This window comes from Suncus etruscus, chromosome 3, assembly GCF_024139225.1.
Source record: "Suncus etruscus isolate mSunEtr1 chromosome 3, mSunEtr1.pri.cur, whole genome shotgun sequence".
Taxonomy (NCBI): domain Eukaryota; kingdom Metazoa; phylum Chordata; class Mammalia; order Eulipotyphla; family Soricidae; genus Suncus; species Suncus etruscus.
In genome coordinates, this window is record NC_064850.1 from 110,084,384 (window position 1) to 110,110,986 (window position 26,603).

Here is a 26,603-nt window from a genome sequence, read left to right on the forward strand (position 1 = left end):
CTCTCTTTGGCTTTTGTCAGTCTGGAGCAGTGTCTGGAGCTTTTCTATTCTGGTCTAGTTTCACTGCTATGATCTCTTCTTATATCTGGGTTCCTATACTACTAACACTGGGAAATTCTTATTTTTATTTTTTGGATTAGTGTTCTTCATCAAATTTGCTTTCCTGTTCTTCCAAGGACTCCACGGAATCTTTTCTCATTTCTCTTAAATTCATGCAATAATTGTCGCATATGCTGCCCCTCTCAATCCCTGTATCTGATCTTGTTGCTGATTGATCTTTTCCTCAGCTATTGTTATTCTGCTACACATACTCCCTTTGAAGGTTTTTTTTTTTTATCATATTCCATACTCTTCATTTCTGTCATTTCTTTCACTTTGGCTTTCATAATTTATTGTGATTTGCTGACTCCTTATGCTATCATTTCTTTGAGTTCATTAAATGAATATATTCACTATGGTGTCACTAAAGTCATTCTCTGAAAACTTAAGGATTTGTTTCGTACTGGTTGGTTCTTGTATGTTTTCACTATTTTCAATTATTGAGCTTGTGGTGGACTTCTCTGTATCTTCCCCCATTGAGTTTGTAGTGTTTCTGCTGTGCTGAGGGGGGGGGAATCTTTGTATTTAGCCTCCCTGGGAATCTCTGAAGGGTTAGACTTGAGCATTGTTATTTCCTTTATCATTTTAAAAGAGATTCATCTTTCTACCTGTAAAGGAACTCACCTTTTCTATTTTGCTGGGTTTTACAAATCATGCTCAAACATAATATTTTTGTTATTTCTGTAGTGTTTTTATATGTATTGATTAGAGTGTGCTTTGTGCTAATTATCTCAAAAAAACATGATTTTTTTTAATTGATTGCCTGATAAGTGCTTGAACTACCTGAGTAGCTGAAGTACAGCAGGAAATAAAGCAGAGGTAGTCATAGTGCTCTTGAGCTTCCCAGGTCTGTTGGGTTACAGATAACTACATGGTGGCTGTTCTTTGACAGCATGTTGTGAGGAGCCTGAGCCATGATGAATAGCTTTTAGATGGGAAGGCTATGTAGCTCTGGAGGCAGTGGTGATGACCTACTAGGCACAGATGATTCATAGGTTTTTCTCTCCAGTTTGGACACTTCTGAACTACAGAACACAATATTGTCTCCTGGATGTCAAGACACCCAACCAAATAGAAACTCATTTGGAACATAGGATGGATCCTCCTTAGCCAAGAAAACAAAAGGCAAAGCTTGCTTTTGTCTTTCTTATCTTCTGCTATCTTCATTTCAGTGGTCCAAGTTCAAAAACTTGGACTCACCTTGGATTATGCCCATTCCTTACTTCATAAAGTCTCACCGAAGCCTCTCACTTTATATATAAGTTAACTGTCATTTCCATCCACCTCTTCTGCATGTATCTTGTTTGTTTGTTTTTGTTTTGTTATTTGGGGGGGTCACACCTGGCAGTGCTCAGGGGTTACTCCTGGCTCTAAGCTCAGAAATCGCTCCTGGCAGGCTCGGGGGACCATATGGGATGCCGGTATTTGAACCTGCATGCAGGGTAAACGCCTTACCTCCATGCTATCTCTCCATCTCCTGCATGTATCTTTTGGTTCACCAGTCATATCATTTTTTCACATGGTCCCTTCTTGCCCATTCTTATTTTCTTATTTCCCGTTTGCAACATTGCATTCAAAATGTTTTTCAAGAGATACTCATGCCCTGCCCCAGATAATTCAATTAGCTTTTCATGTTCTTAGGTAAAACTCAGAATCTTTATGAAGTCTTGCCTAATCTGCCCCTTGCCTGTTTTTCTAGACTCATCTCACACCTTAGTATTTTATTTTGTTCTGTACATTTTATATTTACCCATATCTTATTCTGTCTACTTATTAGCATTTAGCCTCATCTTACATTTCAGTGTTGTTGTTTATTTTTATTTCCCTGAGCATTGCAGCCACAGGGGTTCTCTTCCTCAACCCTCATCCATTTCTTAAGTGAAGAGAAGACTTTTCGGACCCTAGCAAGGTTAGAACCTTAGCATTAGGCACTGCTTTCATAGTCAGACGTACAGAGGCAGTTACCACAGTTTGAGTTTTGCTTGCTTTGAATTGTTCATTATCTTTGTCCCCAACTGCACCACAAATTCCAGCCATGAAGCTAAGACTACTTAGTTTAGCTCGTGTATAATAGGCACCCAAATGTTAGGGGATGAATGTCTGTGGGAGATTAAAATAACCATATAAATGTACATCTATGATGATTTATACAACCCAGAGTAAAGACAAAGATCTTGAAACAAAGCCTGGAAGAACCACAGAGATACACATGTATTAATACTGATGTTTACTGCTAGGAAGCAGTAGCGTCACAAGGATCAAATTGAGATTTATTAAGCCAGCAAATAAATCTGCTTACTTGAATGTGTTGGCAGAAATTTAGAAATAGCTGGCAAGAGTAAAAAAAAATGCCATGTTATGAGCCTTAATGGCATTGATGTTGCTAAGATCCCCGAAAGTAGCTATAGGAAAAAATTTGAGATTAAAAATGGATGCTTTCTTAGAAAAAGTAGGTCTGTGTTGATTTTAAGAAACTGTGAAAATGAGAACCACATACTTAAAATCACATCTGTATATGGTCATCTGTATATCACTCCTCTTCCACTCCCTTGAATGGATGGGTGGAGTTTTAGGCTGTTTAATTCTAACCTGCAAATTTCAAAGTCAAGTAGAACTCATTATATCCTGTTAAGTGTCTGGTTTGGAGAGGCCGGTAAAGAATACTTTAAGCAAGTTCCTTCAGTTAGATGTTCTGTGAGAGAACTTCTCCATAGTGCTTGGATATCAAAGTGAGAGTGAAAGGCCCAGCAGCTTTGGGCCAGAGCCATAGTACAGAAGGGAGGGTGTGCTTGCTTTGCAAGCAGCGGTACCAGGTTTGAGCCTCAGAACCCCATATCCCCCAATCCCTGAGCTCCACCAGGAGTGATCCCTGAGCACAGATCCAGAAGTATGCCCTGGGCACCACTGGAAAATAAAACAAAACACAAAACCCTAAAAGGTTTATCATCCCATTGAAGGGTTCTTCAGATCGAGTTACCTTGGTTTACTTTGCCTACTTGTTGTAGGGAGATACATGTTAGCCCATGAAGGAGGACAGAGTTGTTCTTGGGGGAGTGGGGAAGGAAACATCTTTCATCACTTTGATAGACGTCTTGTCTCCATGGTGCCCTCTGCAGGCTGAGATGTGGGAATGTTTTAACCAAGGGGACTTCATACATACTAAGCTTCTCTTAATATGTGCACAGAATCAAGTGCAGCAGAGGGCACAATTGGCTGCCTATTTCCTTTCTTCCCGTGTCTATTGTGCCTATAAACGATGTCAGCTGCACATCTTACCTTTGTATGCCAAAATAACTCAGCAACATTTTGGAGATTTTTACAACTATGACTACTAGATACGTATGTAGAAAGCCTGTTTGATTTTCTATAAACCAGAGACTAGGATCTTCCTTTATTCAGATCCCAATTATTTTCTTTAATATTTTTAGGACCTCATATAAGTTACTTGAAATGTCTGTATATCTCTTTTCTCATCTGAAAAAGAGAAAAAGATTACTTTTTTTATGGTTGTACTGCTTTGGTGAGCTGGTGAAGTGAAGCTCACAGACAAATGTCTGGCATTAGTAAATATTCCAGTGCACACTTCTTTTTCTTCATCTTAAATTTTTGTTTTTCTGTCCAAAGATCAAACCCATGTTCTAACATAAGCCCAGAAAGTGCTCTGTCACTGAGCTGTGCCCTTGTTCCCTGCTTGGTTTTCTTAGAAGGGTGTCTTTTATGAAGAGCTGTAGGCCAGAAAGAGTCCAAGGAATTGGACTATGTGCTTTACAGGGGCTCAGCAACATCTGGTCTGCCAGCCACTCCCAGAAGCAACCTCTGAGCTCTGAATTAGGAGTAGCCCCTAAATACTCCTTGTGATAGTGGGGTATATGGGGATGAAGAATGGTGTAGAATTGCTCATCTAAACTTGAATGATTTATACATTATTGATAATGGGAACTGAAGGAACAGTCAGAGACCTTGAAAATTCATAGATTTGGACAGGCTGGAGAGATAGTACAGCAGGTAATAATTACCCTACAAATGGTCGATCCTGGTTTGGTCTCTGGTGCTGCTTATAGTTTTTCAAGTATCACTGGGAGTGATCCCTGAGCACAGACTCAGAGGTAAGTACACGCTAAACACAATTGGGTGTGGCCCAAAAATCAAGTAACTTGTGTTGATTCAAGCTATTTGTTTAAAATAATTACCACAATTTCCTAAGAATAATCAGGCTCTATATATTATGTTATTGATTTCATTTATTAATTGTTTTAACTTAGCTTAGTTTTTAATTGATTTGTCTGTTCCTCTTAAGTGAGAGTTCTTTTAGAATAAATCACATATTATGCTCCTTTTTATATCATTTTTCACTGACTTTGGCTTTCAGAAACCCAGGCTATTTAAATAATTTTTGAATGTGGTTCATCTAAAGCTATAAAAATAAACTATTTAGTTCTTTTTTATCCTACTTAAAAGTAGAAAACCATTACATAACTTAAGTTCATTTGGATGAAGCTGATTATATTTTAACAGAATTTGGGGGATAGCCTCAACATAATTGGTTCACATAGAAATTTCCTTTTAATGTGACATTTTACATACTTACATATATTTATGTACACACAAATATAGTGAATTTCACAAAATTAAATTCCTTGAACCTTGAAGTGAGTGGATGGGGAGTGTATTATCTTACTCTAATGAAATGTTTGTCAAAATTTATTTTGATAAAAGCTAGTTGAAGGTCTGGAGCTTAGCACAGTGGTAGGGCATTTGCTTGCATGCGGCTGATTCAGGATGGACCTTGGTATAATCCCCAGCATCCCATATTGTCCCCTGAGCCAGGAGCTACATCACAGGGTGTGACCCCCCAAAAAGCTAGTAGAAAACATTTCATTTTAGTCTTTTTTATTTACATTGCTATCATGATTATAAGTGCACCTTCATTTAATATCTCTCAGAATCATTCTTGGAGTTGGAGAGATAGATAGTACAGTGGACAGGGCACTCACCTTGTACACGGCTAACCTAGATTTGGTTCCTAGATTTGGTCCCTTGAGTCTCCAACCAAGAGCCACAGTAAGCCATGGGTATCTCCCAGGTATGGCTCCCAAACAAACAAATCACCAACAAAAACTTATTCCTAATAATTTTTATCTCTTGCTCTAGAACAACTTTAAAGTCAGTCTTAAAATGAAGAGGGAAATGTTTACTTGTTTCTTTCTCCCAACAAGGAATAATTTCATATTATCCTAAAGCAGGCATTCTCACCCTTGTTTCGACTGTGGCCCCTTCTGACCTTGTTTCCTTTCTGTGGCCCTTGTCATCCTCCTCTCTCAAGCTGTGCTGCAAACTCCCTCCCACCCTTGGCCCCACATTCACATGAGATTCACTGTGGTCTCTTATGCACAGGGGCAGAGGGAATCACACAGGAAAGTTCTATTTTAAAATGGTATTTTCTAGTTAACATTGATATTTTATGATCTTTGATAGATTTGCACTATCTCAATTTTTTTAAATGCTTTAGAAGTTCGAACACATTGATGCCATTTTTTAAATAAAGGTTTAATTTTGGAGAGTCTTTTCAAATAATCATTTTTCAGTTCTCAATAGGCCAGCTATATGCATGGAGCTGTTCCTGATGAGGTAAGAGTCCACATTTCCCTCTCCAGGCCTGTGCACATCTGGCAGGAAGGAAAGCTTAGGACGGCCGTCCTACAGAAGGAACTACTTAGAGTCATTAAGCTAGTGTGACAAACTTTTCAAGTTCATTTTTAAACATTCAGAGACTAAGTATTTATAGATAAATCAAAATTATGTGCTAAACTATTAAAGAACTTTTTAGTTAAGTGAAGTTAAAAATAAAACATTTTTCTTGGAGTAGTTTTACTAAGATACCAAAGTGCTGCCGCCATCAACCAAGATTTTGAAGTGTTCTGAACCCACTAGTCTTACAGTTCACCGCAAATAAAAAGATGATTATAGATCAGATAGCTTTTCAAATTAATAGTTATTTTGAAAATGTTTCTGTGGCAGGCAAAAAGATGTCAAACCCTATTCAAAACCCATCCCTTTTCAGCACAATTTCTTTGTCCTCAAGTTTTGTTTACTCAGTCTTTTGGACTCTCCCAAGAAGGTGGGGAATCATAGAAGCATTATGTTAGTCATCCAAGGCTTGATTCTTTCAAAGCAAAGAATGCATTTGTTAAATTATATATACAGTAATTGCTTTAAAATGTAAATTGATGTTTCTAAAATGAATATTTAGAATCCTTTCTTTTAAATGTAGTGAGGACATGATTACTAGGTTCTTCCCTATTCTCTTGACAGCTATATCAACCATGTGAATAGTTAGCAAGTAGGCAAGTTACACTAAGAGACATAAAGAATTGAGTAAATACCACTGTGATATACTTTCTAGAGCAAGAACTGATGTGAACATTTCATATAGTCACAATAGGGTTTCATCTGTGTGTATATGTACACTTAAATGTCTACTCATATATTTTCAAAAAGACCATATTCTTTGTAATTTTTTAAATTTCAGATGCCTTGATATTATATATAGTTATCCTCTCCCTAGTTCTGTACATGATGAACAATTCCCATGCTTCATCTTGAGTGAAATTTATTCCTTAGAAGGTGGTATGTGGCTGGGGCCTAGAAAGGGGACAGTGTATTGGGAAAAAGAGCTGGCAGTGGGTCAAAGTAACTTATTTTCTAAATAAGCCATGCATTTTTTTTTTTTTTTAGCAAAGAGGTGTTTTTGGTCCATCTTGATGAGAATCAATGAATCATTTCCCCCACTACTGCCCTTAAATTGTGTGTGTGTGTGTGTGTGTGTGTAATATTACATAATTTTTACTGTTTTTTCATCTAAAAAGTAGGGGTCAGATCAGATATGTGAAAATGTTTATTTAAGAAATCTCTTCTTTCTCTGCCACTCCCCCTGAATTGAAGAGTCCAACCTACTTGTTATGTATATGAGTGTATGAGTGCCTATTGGAACAGAAGGAGCCCTTATTAGTTAGTCAGAGTTTGTAACTAAAATAAAAACTCAACAGTCTTCACACCCACATGGTAAAGTTCTTCTTGTGCAGAGGGACATATAAGCCCTAAAATGGAAGAATGAGTCATTTTTGGTACTCTTCAAAAGCAGGGAGTACTTTTGAAGAAACCATTACTAGTAAGTTAAAGAATATGCTAATGATAGTGTGACATATTTGGACTAGGAGTTAAAGTGTGGCCCATGTTAGCCTCTGCTAAGCCTTCTAAGATAGTGACGCTAGAAATGTTCGGTGTATTTCACCTTAAGTTAAAGGTTATTTCCTCATATGTCTTGGTCCACTCAAAGCGTTTCCTTCTATCTTTCTAAGCTTTGGTCTTTTAAACTGAGAAGAAAGATAGTATCTGGTATGAAATATAATTATTTGGTTGATTTATCTATTTTCTGTTCTCCATCACTCCCCAATTTGGCACTTGCCATCTAGTGAAATAGGGTGAGTCTCTGTTAGTTCTTGTCTTGCCAGTTGAATTTTAAGCATCTTGGAGAAATAGAGTTCTTGTGAGATATTTTTATCGTCTTCAGCATTTTACAACTACTGAGTTATTTCTTGATGAAAACCTTTCTCTCAATTTCTTTCATCTTTCCCCCATTTATAATATCTTTGCCACATTTTTCCCATATGTGAAGAATATAATTACATGGACCTCACAATTCTGTGAATTGAAAAATCAAAATTAAGTTATAGTTTGCATACTTACAAACTGTAAGTATTACATATAGCTATTGTATACAGCTCTTACAAAATATGACCCTTTTTTTAAACAAAATATTGTTCAACTTGAACTCTTATCTAATTGAAAACATTTACAACAGTGAATTTGGGGGAACCAGATTCTAAGGTTCTGATATAGTTGGCTGTATCATACTGAACGCAACACTTTGTTTCTACCTACCTGACTTTTCTTACTTAAAACAATGGGTAGGGTATTCATGAAGATATTTATTATGTTTTGGCATCTGCTTTGTCCTAAGAGTGACTCAAGTCAAGCAGGTGGCATCACTACATTTGTGCAAATAAGAAACAACTGCTACACTGAAAGGTCAAGCAAGCCCTACCGATATTGCACTATTAATAGCAAAGCTAATAGATTGGATCTCTTATGGTCCTAAACTCATATTGTTAACACAAAGTGGGATCAAATTAAAGGGCTCCAAGGTCCATTCTGGTTCTCAGCTCTGTGACTTCCCACTATTAATGTCTTTTTGTTGTCCCAGTGGGTAAACTTGGTCCTTAATCTTTTGTGCTTTTCTCAAAACTTTTTTGTCCTGACTACTGACTACTGGCTAGTTAAATTAATTTTATTCTAAAATTTTAAATATTTCTAGAAGTGAGAAGGTGTTTAGTGTTCAAGTACAAGATTGGTATGCATACCTATAGAAATCGTTTTCTCTTGTCAGGTAAATATATTTAACTAAAAACAGCAGTAGTGAAAATGAATTGGAGTAAAGAAAGGGAGAAGAAATAGGATTATAAGCTTTAGCACTAAAGAAAAACTTATTTCATATTTTATATGAGTTTTTTTTTTACTCATGTTTGCTTTTTTATTTTTTTCCTGAAGCATACTTTTATTTTAGATTTTTACCATATTTCCATTTTTATTGATGGGATTCAATAGAAAACTAGGCCAAAAGTCCTTAGAGTTAAATGTTGAGAGATAAACTCAAGATGCTTTGTCTGGATTAATTTGGATTTGATGCCTAAGATTTGTTTTCCAGATAAGCTCGGGGAAACTCCAGTATACATGCTTTGTTGTCAAGATTACAACACTGGGGTTGGCACCAGTACAGGGTGGAGGGTTGCTGACCCTGGTGTTACTTTCCTATATGGAGTTCTGTTAGATGGACACACCAGCAAAACTCTCCTTGCCATTTGTTTCTGCATTGATACAGCTCTGCATTTCTGTGTCAGTTTTGTGCCTACATGGATGGATTTGGTACATATGTACGTTTCTACATGTGCTTACCAGATTACAAATTTGGCTCTATCTGAAGCATGAGGAGGGAAAAAAAACCTGACTACTTGAATTAGCATCACAGTTTATTTTTGTCAAATCTTCTAGGCTTGCATTTTGTAAGATGAGTTATAAATGCCTTAAACTTAAAGAGAAGGAAAAGTGCCCCTTTTACAATTATAATTACTTAACAAGTTTTCAACCAATCTTGACTACGATAGTTAGAATTGTAGTTTGGTTTGCTGAAAGTATAGAGTTGCATGTGATTACAAACTCTCCTCAATCTTCATCTTGCACAAGTTTATTTTAAATATCACAATTATTTGGTGTTTGAGATATTTCTAATCCAATAATATTTTGGTATATTTTGGCACTTTTTGGTAGGTGAGTTTAAATGCTACAAACAGATCACTTTCTTTTAGGAAAAAAATACGAATGATTTGTGTTCATTTTTATATCTTATAAAGACATACAGTATTCTCTATCCTCAAGTAAATGCAATGTGCCTGACACATATATAGTAGGACTAAAGAAACCTTGAATGTGTGAATAAATGTGGGAAACAGCTTATTGATAAGGGCTTCACCTACTTACATTAGGAAAATTATAAATCTAGACCATATGTTCTATTTTTTCTATAATGCCTGTGATAGGACAGGTTTTTATCTTTATTTTTATCTTCTTATGAACTTTTTATTATGAACTCTAAGGAGTTAATGACATGGCTAAGTAACATTTTTAGAAGTTTGCTTCAGCTTCGACATTCTTGCTATTTCATTTTTGTTGAAATTTTGAGCTTTCTGTAATCTCAGGTCTATGCACAGGACAAGACTGAACTATAGTAGGTGGCTTTTCTAGTGTAATAGCATTGTGAAGAATGTTATGAGAATAAAGAAGATCACTGGCACAAAAATACAAACATGTTCTTGTATTCTAGCTAGAAGGGACTTTTTTTTAAAAATGTAAGATAATTTTAATAAAGAGTAGATTCCATAGTGTCAGAAACTAATTATAAAACAATTGATTTAGTAATACACATTTTAGTTTTTTAAATACAATGTCTTGTGTGCTACCATTTATTCCATGGTTTAAAAATACTATTTGTTATGTATCACTTTTTGCTGTCTTAGAGTAAGATGTGAACCTTCAGAGTAGATAATAGGGAAAGAAGGATGTATAAAAGTTATGACAATTAGGGTGATACATATAATCATAGCAGAAATAGATTTAAAATGGAAATCATCAACTGAGAGTCAGCTAAGAAAAAGTTCTCTGTTAATCACTCTTCCTCTGTTGTGATGCCGTATATAGAGAGAAATAATTTTTGAAGGTAACACTGTTCTACTCTTTATGTCTTTCTGACAGTTTCCATTAAATGAAGCTTGGTTTCTGGCCTTAACAAGTTATCTTAGTAATAAATGAAATGTTACTTGCCTACCAAAGAGAATAGATATACTATAACATAGTCTTTTTTTCATGCCATTCTACCATAAACTTTAGTCTCTCCAAAAACAGGAATGTGAGAATGATTTTGCTTACTTCATATTAGATTCCAATTTTTGTTAATAGAACTTGAGAATATTGAAAATTACATTTTGTTGGGGGGGGTCACACCCGGCAGGGCACAGGGGTTACTCCTGGCTCTACACTCAGAAATTGCTCCTGGAAGGCTTGGGGGGGGGGGGGGGAACCATATGAGATGCCAGGATTTGAGCCACTGTCCTGCATACAAGGCAAATGCCCTACTTCCATGCTCTCTCTGGCCCTGAAAATTACATATTTTATATGTACGAACGGACTTAAGTTGACTCATTCTTTAAAACTCAAATTAACATGAATAAGATAGTTGGGAGAATTATTTAAATATTTAGAAAACAAGTATGAAACTTAAAAACATACATATGTTCTCATTTAAAGATGAAACAAACTAATAAAAAATTACCAGGTGGGAAACCTGGTAGATTGGGAATGGGGTGGTAGAAATCATTTCAGTATATGCTTTTGTTTTTACTTTTTAAATAAAAAAAATTTTATTTTTATATTTTTGATTTTGCCTACCAAAATAAAACATGAGTATTCATACCTACATCTAAGTATATATGGGGAATGTGTTTTCTTAAAAATTTATAGCTATACTTAAAAGCCATGTAACCACAAGAGCATTCCTTAAAGTTTGCAGAATTACGTTATTTTCTTTAAATATCTTGTTTTGAGACAGTGTTCCAGTTTACTGAAGTTGGTCTGTCTGCTCCACTGAACTAGCTTCAATTTGGAAAAGCTAATTCTCTTGCAGTAAGAACTAGACTACCATTGGACTTCTAGTTGCCCATTTGGTCTCTGACAAACTAATTTTCATGGATAGATAGATTATAGAGAAAAATTCAGGCATTTATTCTGCATTGAGTTTTTAAAGGAGGCTCAGAGTTGGATGGGGACACTTTTTATTTTAATCTTGATTATTCTGAAATCCTCAATTAAAAGATTTGTAGATTTATACCTACTAGTTGAATTATTTTTCTAAAAGTAAGAAAATGCTATTTAGAGGCAATTTTCTTTTGCAGTAAACAACTATTGAGAAAACTGACAGTGACTTCTGTTATGCTTTTGTCCATGTTGTTTCTGAAGGTAAAGATTTAGTTAAGAATTAGTAGAATTTAAAAAAGATAAACATGTACAGAGTTTAATGTCTTAGTTATAAAGGTACATATATCTTTACAATTTAATTCTACTTTTGTATTCTAAATCATTTTCCTAATGAAAATGATTTATTGTCATAGCAGCTTATTAAAATATTGTCCAATTAGTTCCCCTCCCAAGAAACTGTAGTCATACAACCCTAGATGCACAGTTTGCTTATAATAAGATTGTTAATAGGGAGGGTAGGAGTTAGTTAACTAGACCCTTAATAATGGGCCCTTTTAGTGCTAGGAATGTATAATTGCCTCCCTAAGCTAGTTGTTGTAGCAAGTTGCAAGACATAATATGTAGATTTGTGTAGTAGGAAAAAAAATTTCCTTCAGGCAAACTTTGGTACCTTTATTATAAAATACTATTTTAGTGATTAGCAATATACATTGTCAGAATAATTTTTGGAGGTAGAAATCTAGTGCTTACGCTGATACAATTTGATTTATAAGTAAATTCTAGTTTTGTTTGGCGAGATTCTAGTGAGCACACTTTCTTCTCCTTTTGAAGAAAAGAGAACTCCTGGCCACAAACTTAGTCTAACAAGTCATAGTAGTTTTTTCATTTAAAAAAATATTTTCTCCTGACTCATAAAGAAAATAAGTGTGTAATTTTCTTCAAAACTATGTTTGACTAATAAACTGGAAAAGCCATAGGGGATGTTTCCATTAGTTTTAATGTGTGAAATATACAAGTTGAAATGCAATTTATAATGTAATGTCTTCCAGTCTATAATGCTTCCAACTGCTTTATTTTAGTGTGAATCCCCTGAACACTACTACCGAATGTCTCCCTTTGGGGTTACCCCACTCTCCCATACAAGCCACTTGAACTGACTGATCTGGAGGACAGTGGTACAGGGAGATAGCTTGCTTCACTTCTGCTTTGGGGGACCCACGAAAAATATAATCCTATTTTCTGAATGTTTTGGGAAGGTCTTATTTGGAGGAAAGGATGCTTGCCCTTTAAAATTCTCACCCAAATGCAGATTTTGCAAAATGCAAAAATCACCTCCTGAAAGTTTGAAAGGGGCGAGGGAGGAGGGGAGCTGGGGTGTGGGGGCGGGCCCAGCACTGCCCACCGCCTCCGTGTTTCGGGTGCGTGTGTGCTTACGGGCTCCCTGGAGCGGATCCCCATATAATTGATGTGCAGTCTGCATTGCTGAATCCTGGACTGCACCATTCTGTGTTCAAGGGAAGATGTAATCTGATCCCTCTGCTGCTGAGGGAGGAATCTGTTCAGTCAAGGCTTTGACAGGGCAGAGTCTCCTCCAATAATCTGCTCCCTTCTCGCTCATTATTCCCTCGAGTTCTCCCCAGTCAAGCTGCATGTATGTATGTGCGTCCCGAGAAGCGAGCGGCTTGAGACAGAGCCGCGTTTGCCTTGCCCGTGGAGTTTGCTGGCCGGTTCTGCTCCCTGATCTTCCTTTTCTGACGTGCCTGAGCATGTCCACATTAGAATCTGTGACATACCTGCCTGAAAAAGGTTTATATTGCCAGCGACTGCCAAGCAGCCGGATACACGGGGGCACAGAGCCACTGAAGGGGAAAAATCCAGAAAACATGGGTTTCTACGGCACACTCAAAATGATTTTTTACAAAGTAAGTAATCTGTTTTCCTGCCTGTGTGGTGTGATCGTGTCTGTGTGTGTGCCTGGCTGCCAGGGAAATCGGGAGCATCAGAGATGGCTGCAGTATCCTCTAATTTTGGTGGCTGGCTGGCTGCTCTGGTTTAGAGCCGAGATGTAAGCAAATAATGGGAAGGCAGCGTGTACTGGAGGGAGAGCTCTTCGTGCAAGAGGAAAGGGGGCATTTCCAGCTGAGACATTTGCACCAGAGATGCATACAGACTTGAGAAATGTGGCTCTGTTCAATGCTGACCTGGAAATACTCTCCTGACTTGGTTTTGAGTGAACCCTTGCCTTTAATTTTTTTCCTTATACCTTATATACATACATATACATACATTTTCTCCCTTTCCTTTAGCTGATGCTCTTAAAGTGTGGAATTTGCCAGACTGCTAGGGTTTATATTTAAGAAGATCACCATATTCACTTTCTGTGCCCCTTGAAATTTGCAGAATTCATTTTTTACTTCCAACGTCAGTACTTAAAAGTCGACAGTATAATATTTTAAAGAGTTCTCTAGCTTTAAAGGACATGCTTCATTTTCTAACATAGTCTGAAGAGAAAGGAAAAATCTTTTCTCGGGGTTTCTTATATGAATTTTGGGGCATTTTTATTCATTGAAGTGTTCTAAGATGGAAATAAAGTTTGCTTTTAGTGGCAAAAGGCATTTGCACCAATGTATTACAAGACATCTAGGGAAGTTCTGAAAACCAGTGCTATAAACTTAATTAGGATGAATATCTAAGTTTCTCACATAATTTGAAAAAATAGGAATCATGGAAACGGTTTAAAAAAAAACTAGATTTTTTTTTAGGTGATCTGTTCTAACTGACCTTCCTGGTAGATCCATTTGCATGTAAGTGTACCTTTGTGCCTGTAATTGACATATATGCAAACATGTGCCTGCCTATATATTAAGCTTTTATGTTTTTATTGAAATTATTTTGAAAGAAAATATGATTTTGAGAGAAATTTTAAAACAATGAGAATAGAAACTATAAGACCTATGTTGTTCCAGTAAGATATCAGGAGCCAGGGAATAAATTGTGCAGGAGCGTATTTGTACCTCACCTCTAGCCCCTAAGCTCATAAGAACATCCCTGTATTTCTAAAGTCCTTTTTTTTTTTTTAATGAGGATAAAAATATAGTCTCTATGATTGCATGTTGATGGTTCAGAAGACTTTTAGAGTCTCATTGGTTCTCTATCGTGTCATGCTGTATTATATTTCCATGTGAAGTAATGGGTAAAAAAAATTAAGGGTACTTCCTGCAAGGCAAGGATTTTCACTTTATAAAAATGAGGCTAGATAGCAATCACTCTGGGAGGGGTTGTCTGCAATTTTTAGTAGTCTATAATTAATTAGCAGACATACAACCTGAGAAGGGTTGTTGAAATAGAGAAAGTTGCATCTTATCCTGTCCTAATTTCTATTTTTTTTCCAATATAAATATAGTTAGATAACTCCGATTAGCTGGTGGTAAAATAAGAATTAGTAGTTCTGTATTGTTGACAAAATGCAATTCTGAACATGCAATGTAACGCAGGACTATAGATGTTTTATAGAGCTTCCAAAGATGCCTAACTCACTCTTTTGAGATCTTTCTCTTGTTGTTTTCTGAATTTGAGTATTTTGTCCTGAGTATATGCTAATAAAGCTCGAATTGGTTAGTGTCTTTTCTTCTCTATTGTATCACCCCCAGACTTCTCCCTTATTCATGGACTTACTTCTTTTTCTGTCTTCTTTGCCCACATTCATTGCTTTTTCTTGATATAGCTATTTTCCAAGATATGCCTTCTTAGGTTCATTTTCCTTCATAACACGTAATTTTACATTCAGTTATATTTTCTTCCATTCTGATTATGAAATTTTGAGCTTTTTTTTTTTAACTTTAGTTGTCTAAGTAAAAGGCATGTTATCTGGCACCTTACTGTGTGGTGTATCTGACATTTCCCCTCCCATGTTGTTTCTAAAACTTGAAAATTGGAAAGAATTGCAAAGATACTTTCAAGGGATATATATATATATATATTTAAATGATATCATCTATATACATATCTATATATCTATATACATATCTATATATCTATATATAGATATGTATATAGATGATACCATTTTTTTAAATCACTGCACGGTATTTGATTCTCTGGATAAAGTATTAGGGGGAATGGGATGTTACCTTTCTAGTCCGGTTAAGCGTGAAGCAAAGTAGAACTAACTGTAGATGCTGTGAAACATTTATTTTCCTCATTAATAGACTAAGCATGTGAAGCTAATAATTGAGTTTCTCAGTATTATTAATGCTAACATTGAGATTTGCCAGTGGACAGATTTTTTTTTTAATTTGTCTTATCTGTTTTACCTTATAGATGAAAAGAAAGTTGGACCATGGTTCTGAGGTCCGCTCTTTTTCTTTGGGAAAGAAACCATGCAAAGTCTCAGAATATACAAGGTATTATTAAGTATCATAACTGAATTTCTCGTGATCCTCATATTTCTTTAAAGAGTTAATTGTTCTGAAAGCATTTCTTTTAGCTGATTCTTACAGAGTTATAATGCCAATATGATTGGTGGTTTAATACATTGAATACCACTGAAAATGGGGAAATACATTATTTTCAATAGGGAGAATGCCTGCCATACTAGTATGCTTTATATTTTGTTACTAATACAGTAAGTAGGCACAAGTAGATATCGATAGTATGTTGAAGTAGACACAAGTAGAGGTTCTTTTCTAAACAAAATTTTAAAATTTTAAGAAAGTCTAGAATGTAAATCCTATAATGTTGATATGAACAAGTATTACTTGTTGCTATTACTGTAGCAACAGCTATTATATATTCAGAATTGAAATACATTTATTAGCAGTGAATAAACTTCATAATGAATAAATCTTATTTCATGAAACTGCTGTTAGAAACTCCCTTTTATTTGCTTGGTAGATCTTATGTTTTTAACACATACATTTCTACACCAGTAGAATAGTTTCCATAACAACTAAACACAATTGTAGTTTTGTTGCCTGTTTCATTCCATCATTTTTGGATTTAGCATCAGTATAAAACTTCTCCCACTCTCACGCCAATTAGGCTAACTTAAGCACAAAAACCAGACCCAGCCAATTAAAAATGGCTTTGGATGATATTCGGAATGTGGTATTTTAGAATTTAAATGAGAAAAGTATTTATTTTAAAACTTTTTCCTCTTTTCTTTTTTTTTTTTAAGTCTGTTATACCTTCAGATAACCTAATTGGAAGTTATAATTTTAAGAATTTTATGACGGTGCTATTTTTTTCTTTTCCTTAAATGTTTTGATTTAAAACTATTGTTTTATAATATAACAGTAGTGTAACATTACTGAGTTAACCTTGAAAGCAGCTTTTTTCTATTTATATTTTTTAGTTTTCCCCTTTTTTCATAGAAAACATTTCTTTTAAGCACTCCTATAAAATTCAGAAATCAAAATAATTGAAAAATTATATAGACAAAAATGCATAGATAATACAAAAGAGAAAATACAGTTAGCTCTAAGTTATTAGGAACCATTTCTTGTTATTTGTGCCCCTTCTCTCATATCTTACCCTTTGCTTTTGACGATTTCACTGTGTTCTGGCACTTCCACCAGAGGGTGTGGAATGATAGAAAGACAAGTGGAAGTAATCACTGTGTCTTAGCTGCTGCTTCCACTCTGGATAAAGTATTTCTGAGAAAGTTGGGTTTTATATTGAAAATATGCCCTCTTTTAAATGTAAGAAATCCAATCAACCATACAACTTCAAAGTTCGATTAAAAATGACTGATAATAGGATGCAGATAATATTTATTTCAGTTGGTTTTTTTTTAAGGCACTTTATAGATGGGGGTGAATTTTTACCAATGAAACATTTATAATAAAAATTGTCTTTAAATGTTGGTCACTTTTGAATATTAAGAAAGCCCCTAAAATGGGAAGTATTATTTTTAATATTTTAACATAATCTTCCTGAAGCAATCCAGGCAACATAGTGGTTTCTACATCTTTATGAACAATTTGTCAGTTTCTGTTTGGTACTTTAAAAGTATTTTTGACATTTTGAATAAGACGAAGCATAAGATTTTTCACTGTTTTCAAAAGAAAATTAGTTACAGGCACTTTGAAGGAGAAAGAACTTTCATAGAAAAAAATTGTTACATTTGCTTAGTATTAAAGATGGTCTTAGATGTATAACATAAAAGATTGAAGGTGGTAGATAAGAGTTCTCTGTAAAATATGGTGATTGAGATATATTTTTAAGCAAACAATTATGATTTACTGGATAGAAAAATTTTGGGAGTTGTTTCATCATAATATATTCGAGCTTCTTACTAAATTGTTAGACTACGGTTAGTATATTCTTTGGATTTAAAATATTGTATTATAGCTCAGTAAATTATCTTGTAAATGTACCTTTCCAATCCTAAATCTCCCTTCTCCTTTTTCCCATATGTCTCTGAAATAGATATATTCAGCATTTACTTTAAAATAATTATACATTAAAATTATAAAGTAAAGCTTAATATAGGAAAGCAGTTATGATCATACTTTACTACTCTTAATCATCTATGGGAGAGTTAAATAATTTTAGAAATGGGCCATCTAGTCTCAGTCTATTTTACTATTAATTTCAGAATTAAATTTCAGGTTTATTTTTAACTTATCCTACAGCTTGATTTATTGGATAAAAGTGTTTGATCACCTCATTTATTTAATTTTGCATATAACACAATAAATTATCAATACTTGTTCAATTTATGTGAAATATTTTTAATCGAGACTCAATCCTATAAATATTATATAGCCTAAACTATAAGTAACAATGGAAAATTGAAAAGGAACAAATATTTTAATACTTTAGAGGCATCTGGGACCAACTTAATGAATAATGTCAATAGTAAGTGCAATATTCAAGAACATATGAACATACTACTAGTAATGCAGTGATATTTTTAGTGTTAATAAATCTCATCATCCTGTCTATAAAGGAAGTTTTAGCTTTCATTTGATTACTGAAGACTGAATAATAATAGAAATAGGACATATCTTCTACAGAAATAATTTAATATTATTTGTACATATCAGCAACTAGCTCTTTTTCCATGGAGATTCTGCCATTTGGTAGTGATTAGTATCACTGAATATTAGATTGTTACTATGTAGCAGGGAAATGTCTTAACTCTAAGGCTAGCAGAATAGATTTTGTGTATCCTTGATCTCTGAATATAGTAAATAATTTGTTAATAATTGAAATTGACTAAAACATTCATCTGAACTAATAAATACCCATGTATTTTTTGCAGTACCACTGGGATTGTACCATATTCAGCAACACCAACAACTTTCGGAGACCTGAGAGCAGCCAATGGCCAAGGGCAGCAGCGACGCCGGATTACATCTGTCCAACCACCTACAGGCCTGCAGGAATGGCTGAAAATGTTTCAGGTGATATGTCTAAGCACTGTACTTGAAATGCTTAGCTTAATTGTGGGGAATGAGGGCTTTTTCAGCCATAAGAGGAATGAAGTACTGTTACATGCTGCACCATGGATAAAACTTGAAAACCTTATGCTAGATAAAGAAGCCAGACAAAAAAGGGTGCTTAGTTACATGAGCAGGCAAATCCATAGAACCAGGAAGAAGATTCATGGTGGTGAGGCAGTAGGGAAGAGCTATTAGAACTCACTCCAAATTTCTTTGGGGGATGATGGAAATGTTCTAGAATTGGCTAGTGATGATGGTTGCACAGCATGGTGGGTATGCTGGGTACCATTGAAGTGCCCAATTGAAATGGTGGATGTTATGTTCTATGCAATATATATCAATAAAAACGTTATTAAAAACAAAGGAGGTCATCTTAATTTTTAACTATTAATCAAGAGAGTCCAGTGCTTATTTTGTAAGCATACTTCTGCATTTTTATTGCAATTTAGATAATAGGATTTATTTTCTTCTTCATGTTTCTTTTTCTGGGGCTGCTGTCATTATCTTCTGAACCACAGTGCTTGGAAGTTAAACATTTAGGAGTAATACAAGAACTCTGCTAATTAGTCACTGTTGGTAACTTACCTGTCATTGTGACCTGAGTAACCTCTAAGGGCTAATGCTGCTTTCTTTTCCTTATGTAGGATTGACTCTGTTCCACTTCCAATCACAGCATTTTACTAGCATTTAAATTCTTTGGCCATTTCCAGGGAAGATCGACTATAACCCAAACTGGAATATTATGAATTTTATAAATCATCTATATTAAAGTGATCTATCTTTTGTTCCAGTAAGACAATGCATAATATAAGCCATATTTTTAGCAAAATAGTTGGCATGGATTAAAAACTTGCTTAATTGTTCTTTGCAGCTAATAAATAAGTTATGTAAAGTTGAAGGTATCTTTGAGGTTAGCAAATGACTGTATTGTCTTGCCTCCAGAGGCTTGCAAAGTGTTGTTTTAGAATTTATATAGAAGTAAAACAGTTGGAAAGACTTTGATCTCATGAATATTTCAGATTTTTAAGGTATCATTTATTTAAAATCTAATGAAAGAATCCTTGAGCAAAAACTAAAATACATGTACATATACACAAAACATACCTTTGTGTTGTTGTTATTGTTGTTGCTTTGAAGCGTAGTTTTTAAATGGATGTTAAAAAAGTCCTTTCTACCCTTTAGATGATTATTGAAAATGAAGATAGGACTTATTTTTCTTTTGGTTGGTTTCTTTCTTTCTTTTGTCAGTTCCTAACTGTAAGGTTAAAGCAGTGTTATACAGCATGGGTTGGATTTTCCTGGGTGGGATCATTTTTAGTTGTTAAACACACACACACACACACACACACACACACCCCTATACACACACACCTACACACCTACACACCTATGTACCCTACATCCCCCCTCACAGACAACACACACCCTACAGTGCCTAGTGGAGAAACAAGGAAGTTGTATTTTGCTTCTTGTATAAACCACAGCAATTGCAAAGCATCTGCTCTCGTTTTTTCTTTCTATTTTTCATTTTCATCATTTCTTTTCGTAGTATCTCTTTCCTTCTAATTTAGGTTTATGTGTCCCCGTTTCTGTAATTTAAATCAATTTCTTTCTCTCCTCTGCACAACCTCAGAATCCTTTTTTGTTGGGGGGGTGTCTGTCCATTAAAAAACTACTCATCGATAGAAATGAAGATATAACTCAGGCATGTATTCTGTCTTAAGGATATAATCTGAACACTTGTGTGTTTCTAAGTCAAGGCAGGATGTGGTATATACTGAGCTTATATGTGACTTGAGGATCTCAACACTTGAGAGTAGTATAGAAGCCAAATTTATATTACATTTATAAGAAAATGCCAGCATGATTTTATAAATCAAGTGCTGGATTAGTAATAAATAACATCAATATAGACAACCTCCAAAATGTTTATTTCATATAAAACGTTCTGTTTTGGGGTATTGCTCCCAAGGAATCCTCCCCAAAGATTCTTGGCTAACTAGTCTGATGTTTGAGTCAAGGATGTATTGATGCTCAAGTTCTCCAGTGTCAGGGACAACCAGGGCTGCCAAGTGCTCAGGGGACTTTAGGACTGTGCCCAGAGATTCTTGGTGGGCCATGTGGTCCTGGAGATTAAACTGGGGTTGACCCCTACAAAGCAAGCACTCTTAACATCTGCACTCTCTCACCAGTTTTCAAAAGCTTTATTTCTTACCAGAAGATAAGTAGTTCCAGGCCAGATGTGCCGTGGAACCCAGATAGCAATAGTACAGTGAGTAGAGCACTTGCCTTGCTACTTGGTTCAGTGCAGCACCCCATATAGTTCTCTGAGTAGTTTCAGGAGTGATCCCTGTGTTTAAGAATAAACAAGCCTGACCACTGGAGGTTGTTCACTCCTTTTCCCTAATTTTTTTTTGACTATGGTCGTGATGCAGATACATTTTTTTCACTGTTTCTGAGTACCAGAATCTTCTTTGCTAGCCTAGGCCAACCCCAACCATGCCTTTTAGCGAATTTGCAAACATGGATGTACTTGGGGACAGTTGCACTTTATCCTACAATTAGGCTGTTTGAAGGAGCTCTGTGTCCAATGTTTGCTTGCTTAACTGACTCCTGATTTTCTTAAAAGGCCCAGATTCCATTCACACATACTCTATTTCATTATATCTGAGATTGTAGTTATTATTGGAGGCATTCCCAGCTTCAGAAATATTAATTGTAAAAGATTATTTCCTAGACTTAATGAGATTCAGTAACTAAAAAATGCTAGACTGACTTGGGTTTGTAAAAAAGGTCCATTTGACTTCTTTACACATGAGAAGTAGATGCAGTGAAGAAAACTTACTTTTAGTTAATAGAATAACATCTAAATTTACCCTGCAGTTACAATTACTATGCAGCCTTTTCCCCTCCAGATACATACTCTGTAGCAACGAAATCAACTCACAGCAAAAGGTCAGGTAGGCTGGTAGATCAGGCCCTGGCAGTCCTTTGGGTCCTCTGTCTGTCTGACATACGTGGGCCTCATTGCTGTGTCCTGGCCCTAATTTTGTTATGGCTGGTACCAGAGTAATGCCAGATGAGTCACTTGCTGAAAAGCTTGCTTATCTTGTAGAGAAATATCATTTCATAGTCAAGTGTGGGGAATCTTGAGTTGACTTGTGCGGTTGAGTTGAGGGGTAATTAAACTAGCATGATTTCTGCAGATAGATGGGGGTAGGGGTGAGGTGGGGTTTAATGATGACTTTTCTGTTGGACAACAAGCAAAACGGGAGGACTTTTGTGCTTACTGCTCTGATATTGTTCCTAAGGCAGTGACACAGCATTATTTTGGTTCAGCTCCATCTAGTCTGATGAAGTCCTCTGCATACAACCTATAAATTGAGTAAGAACAAATGATACCACTTTGGATAAAGGGAAATTGAAACAATGCCTCTGCAAAAAGACACATGAAAACTAGAAACAAAGCTCAAGCCCCAGACAATTGGTATCATTTAAATTTTCAGTAGTCATTGGTTCTGCTTTTGCTGGGGGAATAGTAGTATAGGATTAGTATTTTTGGAGAGGTTTGGTTATTTGTTTGTTTACATCATTTGGGCCTAAACAAGCCATTTCTAGATGGTATTTGATTGGAAAATTTTGGAAAGTTAAGGGCACTAATAACTTAGCATTCTGTCATGTTGAAATTCTGAGACATCCTGATAAAATGAGAAATACATGGTATTCAAAGATAAAGCTCAAGGACTGGAGTGATAGCACAGCTTGTAGGAAGCTTGCCTTGAGCGCGGCCAACCGGGTTTGATCCCCGGCATCCCATAAGGCCCCTGATCCTGCCAGGAGTGATTTCTGAGCACAGAGCTAGGAGTAACCTCTGAATACCACTGGGTGTGGCCCAAAAACCAAAAAAGGAAAAAAGAAAAAGAAAAGCTCTTAGTACAAATTTTGGCTCTGCCTCTTGATTATTGGATAATTTTATAAATACTATATCACTCTTTTTTTTTTCTTTTTGGTTTTTTTTTTGTTGTTGTTGTTTTTTGTTTTTTTGGCCACACCCAGTGTTGCTCAGGGGTTACTCCTGGCTGTCTGCTCAGAAATAGCTCCTGGCAGGCACGGGGGACCATATGGGACACCGAGATTCGAACCAACCACCTTTGGTCCTGGATCGGCTGCTTGCAAGGCAAACGCCACTGTGCTATCTCTCCGGGCCCAGTATATCACTTCTTATCTTTACTTCACATTTCATGTAACAACACTAAAATGTCAATAGAGAGAAAACATGCAAATAAGCTATATTTTGGAAAGACAGTGGAGGCTTAATAAAAATGAGTTTTATCTTTTGGTCAGAGAACATCTTTGTCAGTCTCAATTTTATCATGTCTTTACAAAGGTGCTGTTAACACTAGCTTCATAGAAGCAGTATTAATATCTAATATTTTCAATCACAATATATTTGCATTGTGTTGCATTTATCAATATACTTTGAAAAATAGCTATTATACTCAATGTGTTTATTAAGAATAAACTCAAATATTCGTTTTACTTTTTTAAATTAAAACTACTGAAGAATTTAATCAAGTTTTACAATAACCAAAATTGTGCATGTTCCCTGACTTTGTTGAGTTCTTATTTTATTTGCTTGTCAACAAAATCTTAAGTGGGAAATTATGAATTTATTTACAGAAGTGAATTCTGTATTTATCACTTTGTAGTTATATTTGAAATAGTATGATCAAAAATCTTGTGTGAAAAGGAGTTAAAGAAAGTCAGGGGCCGGGCGGTGGCGCTAAAGGTAAGGTGCCTGCCTTGCCTGCGCTAGCCTCGGACGGACCGCGGTTCGATCCCCCGGCGTCCCATATGGTCCCCCAAGCCAGGAGCGACTTCTGAGCGCATAGCCAGGAGTAACCCCTGAGCGTCACAGGGTGTGGCCCAAAAAAAAAACCAAAAAAAAAAAAAAAAAAAAAAAAAAAGAAAGTCTATGTACTTAACCAGAGAAGACTATGAAAATATGTTGTATTTGTTTAGCGTTTTGAGGACTTCCTGTAAAAGTTGAATTAGACTGTTATTAGTTTCTTCAGAAAGCAAAATCAGGACTATGTTCTTTCAGATTTTGATGTCTGTTGAATTTAATAGAGTTGATCCACAGTAAAATGGGCTAGTAAGTAATAGCATAGTGAAATTTCCAGTGCTGGACTCCAACAGATTGGATCTCCATTTGCTGCTTCTGCTAGAGAAGCTAGTTAACACATCTAGACAGCTGCCCCAGGACTGTCCATGTATTAACCATGTCTCTGGAGTGAGGCTTCCAGACTGGCTGGTGACTCACCCACATCAGTACTGGGCGAGTTGTTTAAGACAAACATCTTAATCTTACCTTGACCACTGAATCAGACTCCTGGAGCTGGCTCTTTGATTTTTGCTGGCTCTTTGATTTTTGCACTCAGCTGGCATTTGGAAGTTCTGATGTGGCCCACGCCCCTTATTATGAAGGTGGGGTGTCTGACACAGATTAATGAAGGGAGTAGTCGGCATCTTCCCTAAACTAGTGAAAATCCAACTATGGCCCGCAGGCCACATATTGTATTTATATCTGTTTTGTTTCTTCATTGCAAAATAAGATATATGCAGTGTGCATAAGAATTTGTTCATAAGTTTTGTTTTTACTATAGTCAGACCCTCCAATGGTCTGAGGGACAGTGAACTGGCCCCCTGTTTAAAAAGTTTGAGAGCCCCTGATCCAGACCCTCACTATCCTATAACACAGTGCTCCTTCCTCTCTTCATTGTTTCCTCTACTCAGCTCGTTAGTGGCCTGAAAACAACTACCAAGTTGATGGTGAATTTTCAGATTTGCATTTGTAACTTTGCCCACAAGTTGAGTTTAATTTTTCTCAATTCTTCTCAATTTAGACTATTTTCCTGGCCCCCCCCCATACTTCCTTTTTTCTTTTCTAATACGATTCTTACAGAACAGATTTCAAATGATTATCATTGCAATTAGCCACCACTTATGCAGATAAAGAAAATAAGGTCTTCAGAGGTGAAGTTATGACTTAGTGATAGTAGTAACTCCTGCCAGCCTTGAGTTTTTTGACCCTCCAATTCAGTGGCCTTTCCACTATCCCTCTTGTGAGGATCATATGGGTGGTGGTGAGTCATTCCCTGCAGATTTCTAGGTTGAGAGTATTTCCCTTGCTGTTGTCAGCCTTATATGACCACATACCCAGCCAGTCTCAGAACCAGATGAAGGAAGGAAGACCTAGAGATGGCATGAAATATAAAATAGAAACACTCTTTGGAAATATTTTTGGGACAACCTTGGTATAATATTCTCTTATTTTTTCAGGAGTTCTTCACTGAGTGAATATTTACTGAGTGGCTGTCATGAGGATAGGCTTTGCTTTGAATCTGGGGTCACCACAGTGAACAAAACAGATTCTGAAAGCCCCCCTGAGTACAATTTCCATTCTAATCAGGAAGGGAGTGGTATCTGGGGTTTGGGATTAGTCTACAGTTAGGACGGTTGCCAAGAGAAGAAAGTAGACATGGAGGAATCTGAGAGAAAAGATCCCAGAGAGTAGCAAATTAAAAGGCCCTGTCAAAGCATACTTTGTGTGTTTGAGGCAGAGAAAGGAAAAGCAGAGCCGACCATTTGGACTGGAGCTTGTGCTATGTAGGAGGCCCAGGTTTTGATCCCCTAAGCACCACAAAACACTGAACCAGGAAGGACTCTTAAACACTGCAGGGTGTGTTTCAGCCCTCAGCTCCCTCCCCCCCCCCCCAAGAGATAAGGTGGGAGGGAGAAAAATAATAAGAATATAGAACTTTAGTCAGGCCATGGGGACTTTGACTTTTACTTAGAATGAAAATGGAAGTATCATCTAGAGGGATTTGAGCTGAAGAGTTGAGTGACTTTGTGTAGACAAGCAAGGAAAAGTGGTTGAGGTGGGAAGCTGGGAGGAGGTAGGAACAGTCCAGTGGGAGATCATTGTAACATAGACCAGCAATGCTAGAGCTCAGGTTCAGGCTGTAATTTGGGTTGAAATCATCCCTGGGATTCACTGAATGATCTGAATCAGCTGATGGTGAGAGTGACGAGTCAAGAGTTTACTATATACTGAAATAGGGAGCACATTGGATGTCAGAGAAAAACGGAGAACATGTTGAGCAAGCAATTTCATACACAGCTCTGGGACTCAGGAAGGACAAGGAGGGGGAGAGGGGGAGAGAGAGAGGGGGGGGGGGGAGGGAGGGGGGAGGGAGAGAGAGAGAGAGAGAGAGAGAGAGAGAGAGAGAGAGAGAGAGAGAGAGAGAGAGAAAAGAGAAAAAAGAGAAAAGAGTTGGGACTTTGAGGATACATCTACAGTGGAGACAATCCTCACAGTGAGCTGAGAGCTTATGTCACTGCTCTTGACCGGTGTTCTCCTTTTCAATAAAGGGTCCAAGCCATGTCTGCCTAGTGCATATATCATTAAATCAAGTTAGAATTTAGTTTTTGGCTTATTAACTCTTTACAGAGAAAATACTGTATAAAGTTATCAATTTTGGTGGAGATAGAAAGTCACAACTGGTGGTTTGGGGGGCTATACCTGGCTATGTGCATGGGGGGTGAGGTCACCCTTAGCAGCGCTCAGGGATATTGCTGTTCGTGTCATGCATGCTAAGCTGAGCTCGCTTTCCATACACTTCAAAAGGT

At 36.4% G+C, this 26,603-nt stretch overlaps 1 protein-coding gene and 1 non-coding gene across 4 annotated transcripts in view; both read left to right on the forward strand.

The window, feature by feature from the left end:
* The window catches only part of FBXW7 (F-box and WD repeat domain containing 7), a 221,202-nt gene that overhangs the window by 173,020 nt on the left and 21,579 nt on the right, over positions 1-26,603 (forward strand). For 2 of the 3 annotated variants that reach the window (XM_049769608.1, XM_049769610.1), the window contains 2 exons: positions 15,784-15,866; positions 18,731-18,872. In XM_049769608.1, coding sequence (XP_049625565.1) covers positions 15,784-15,866; positions 18,731-18,872 — 225 coding nt within the window. Of the gene's footprint in view, positions 1-12,996; positions 13,386-15,783; positions 15,867-18,730; positions 18,873-26,603 lie in introns of those variants that run through there. The other variant, XM_049769609.1, reaches the window with a different exon arrangement.
* On the forward strand, positions 2,375-2,509 carry LOC126005302 (small nucleolar RNA SNORA33). Its single transcript, XR_007494443.1, has one exon. It is a non-coding gene; the product is annotated as a small nucleolar RNA SNORA33 (small nucleolar RNA).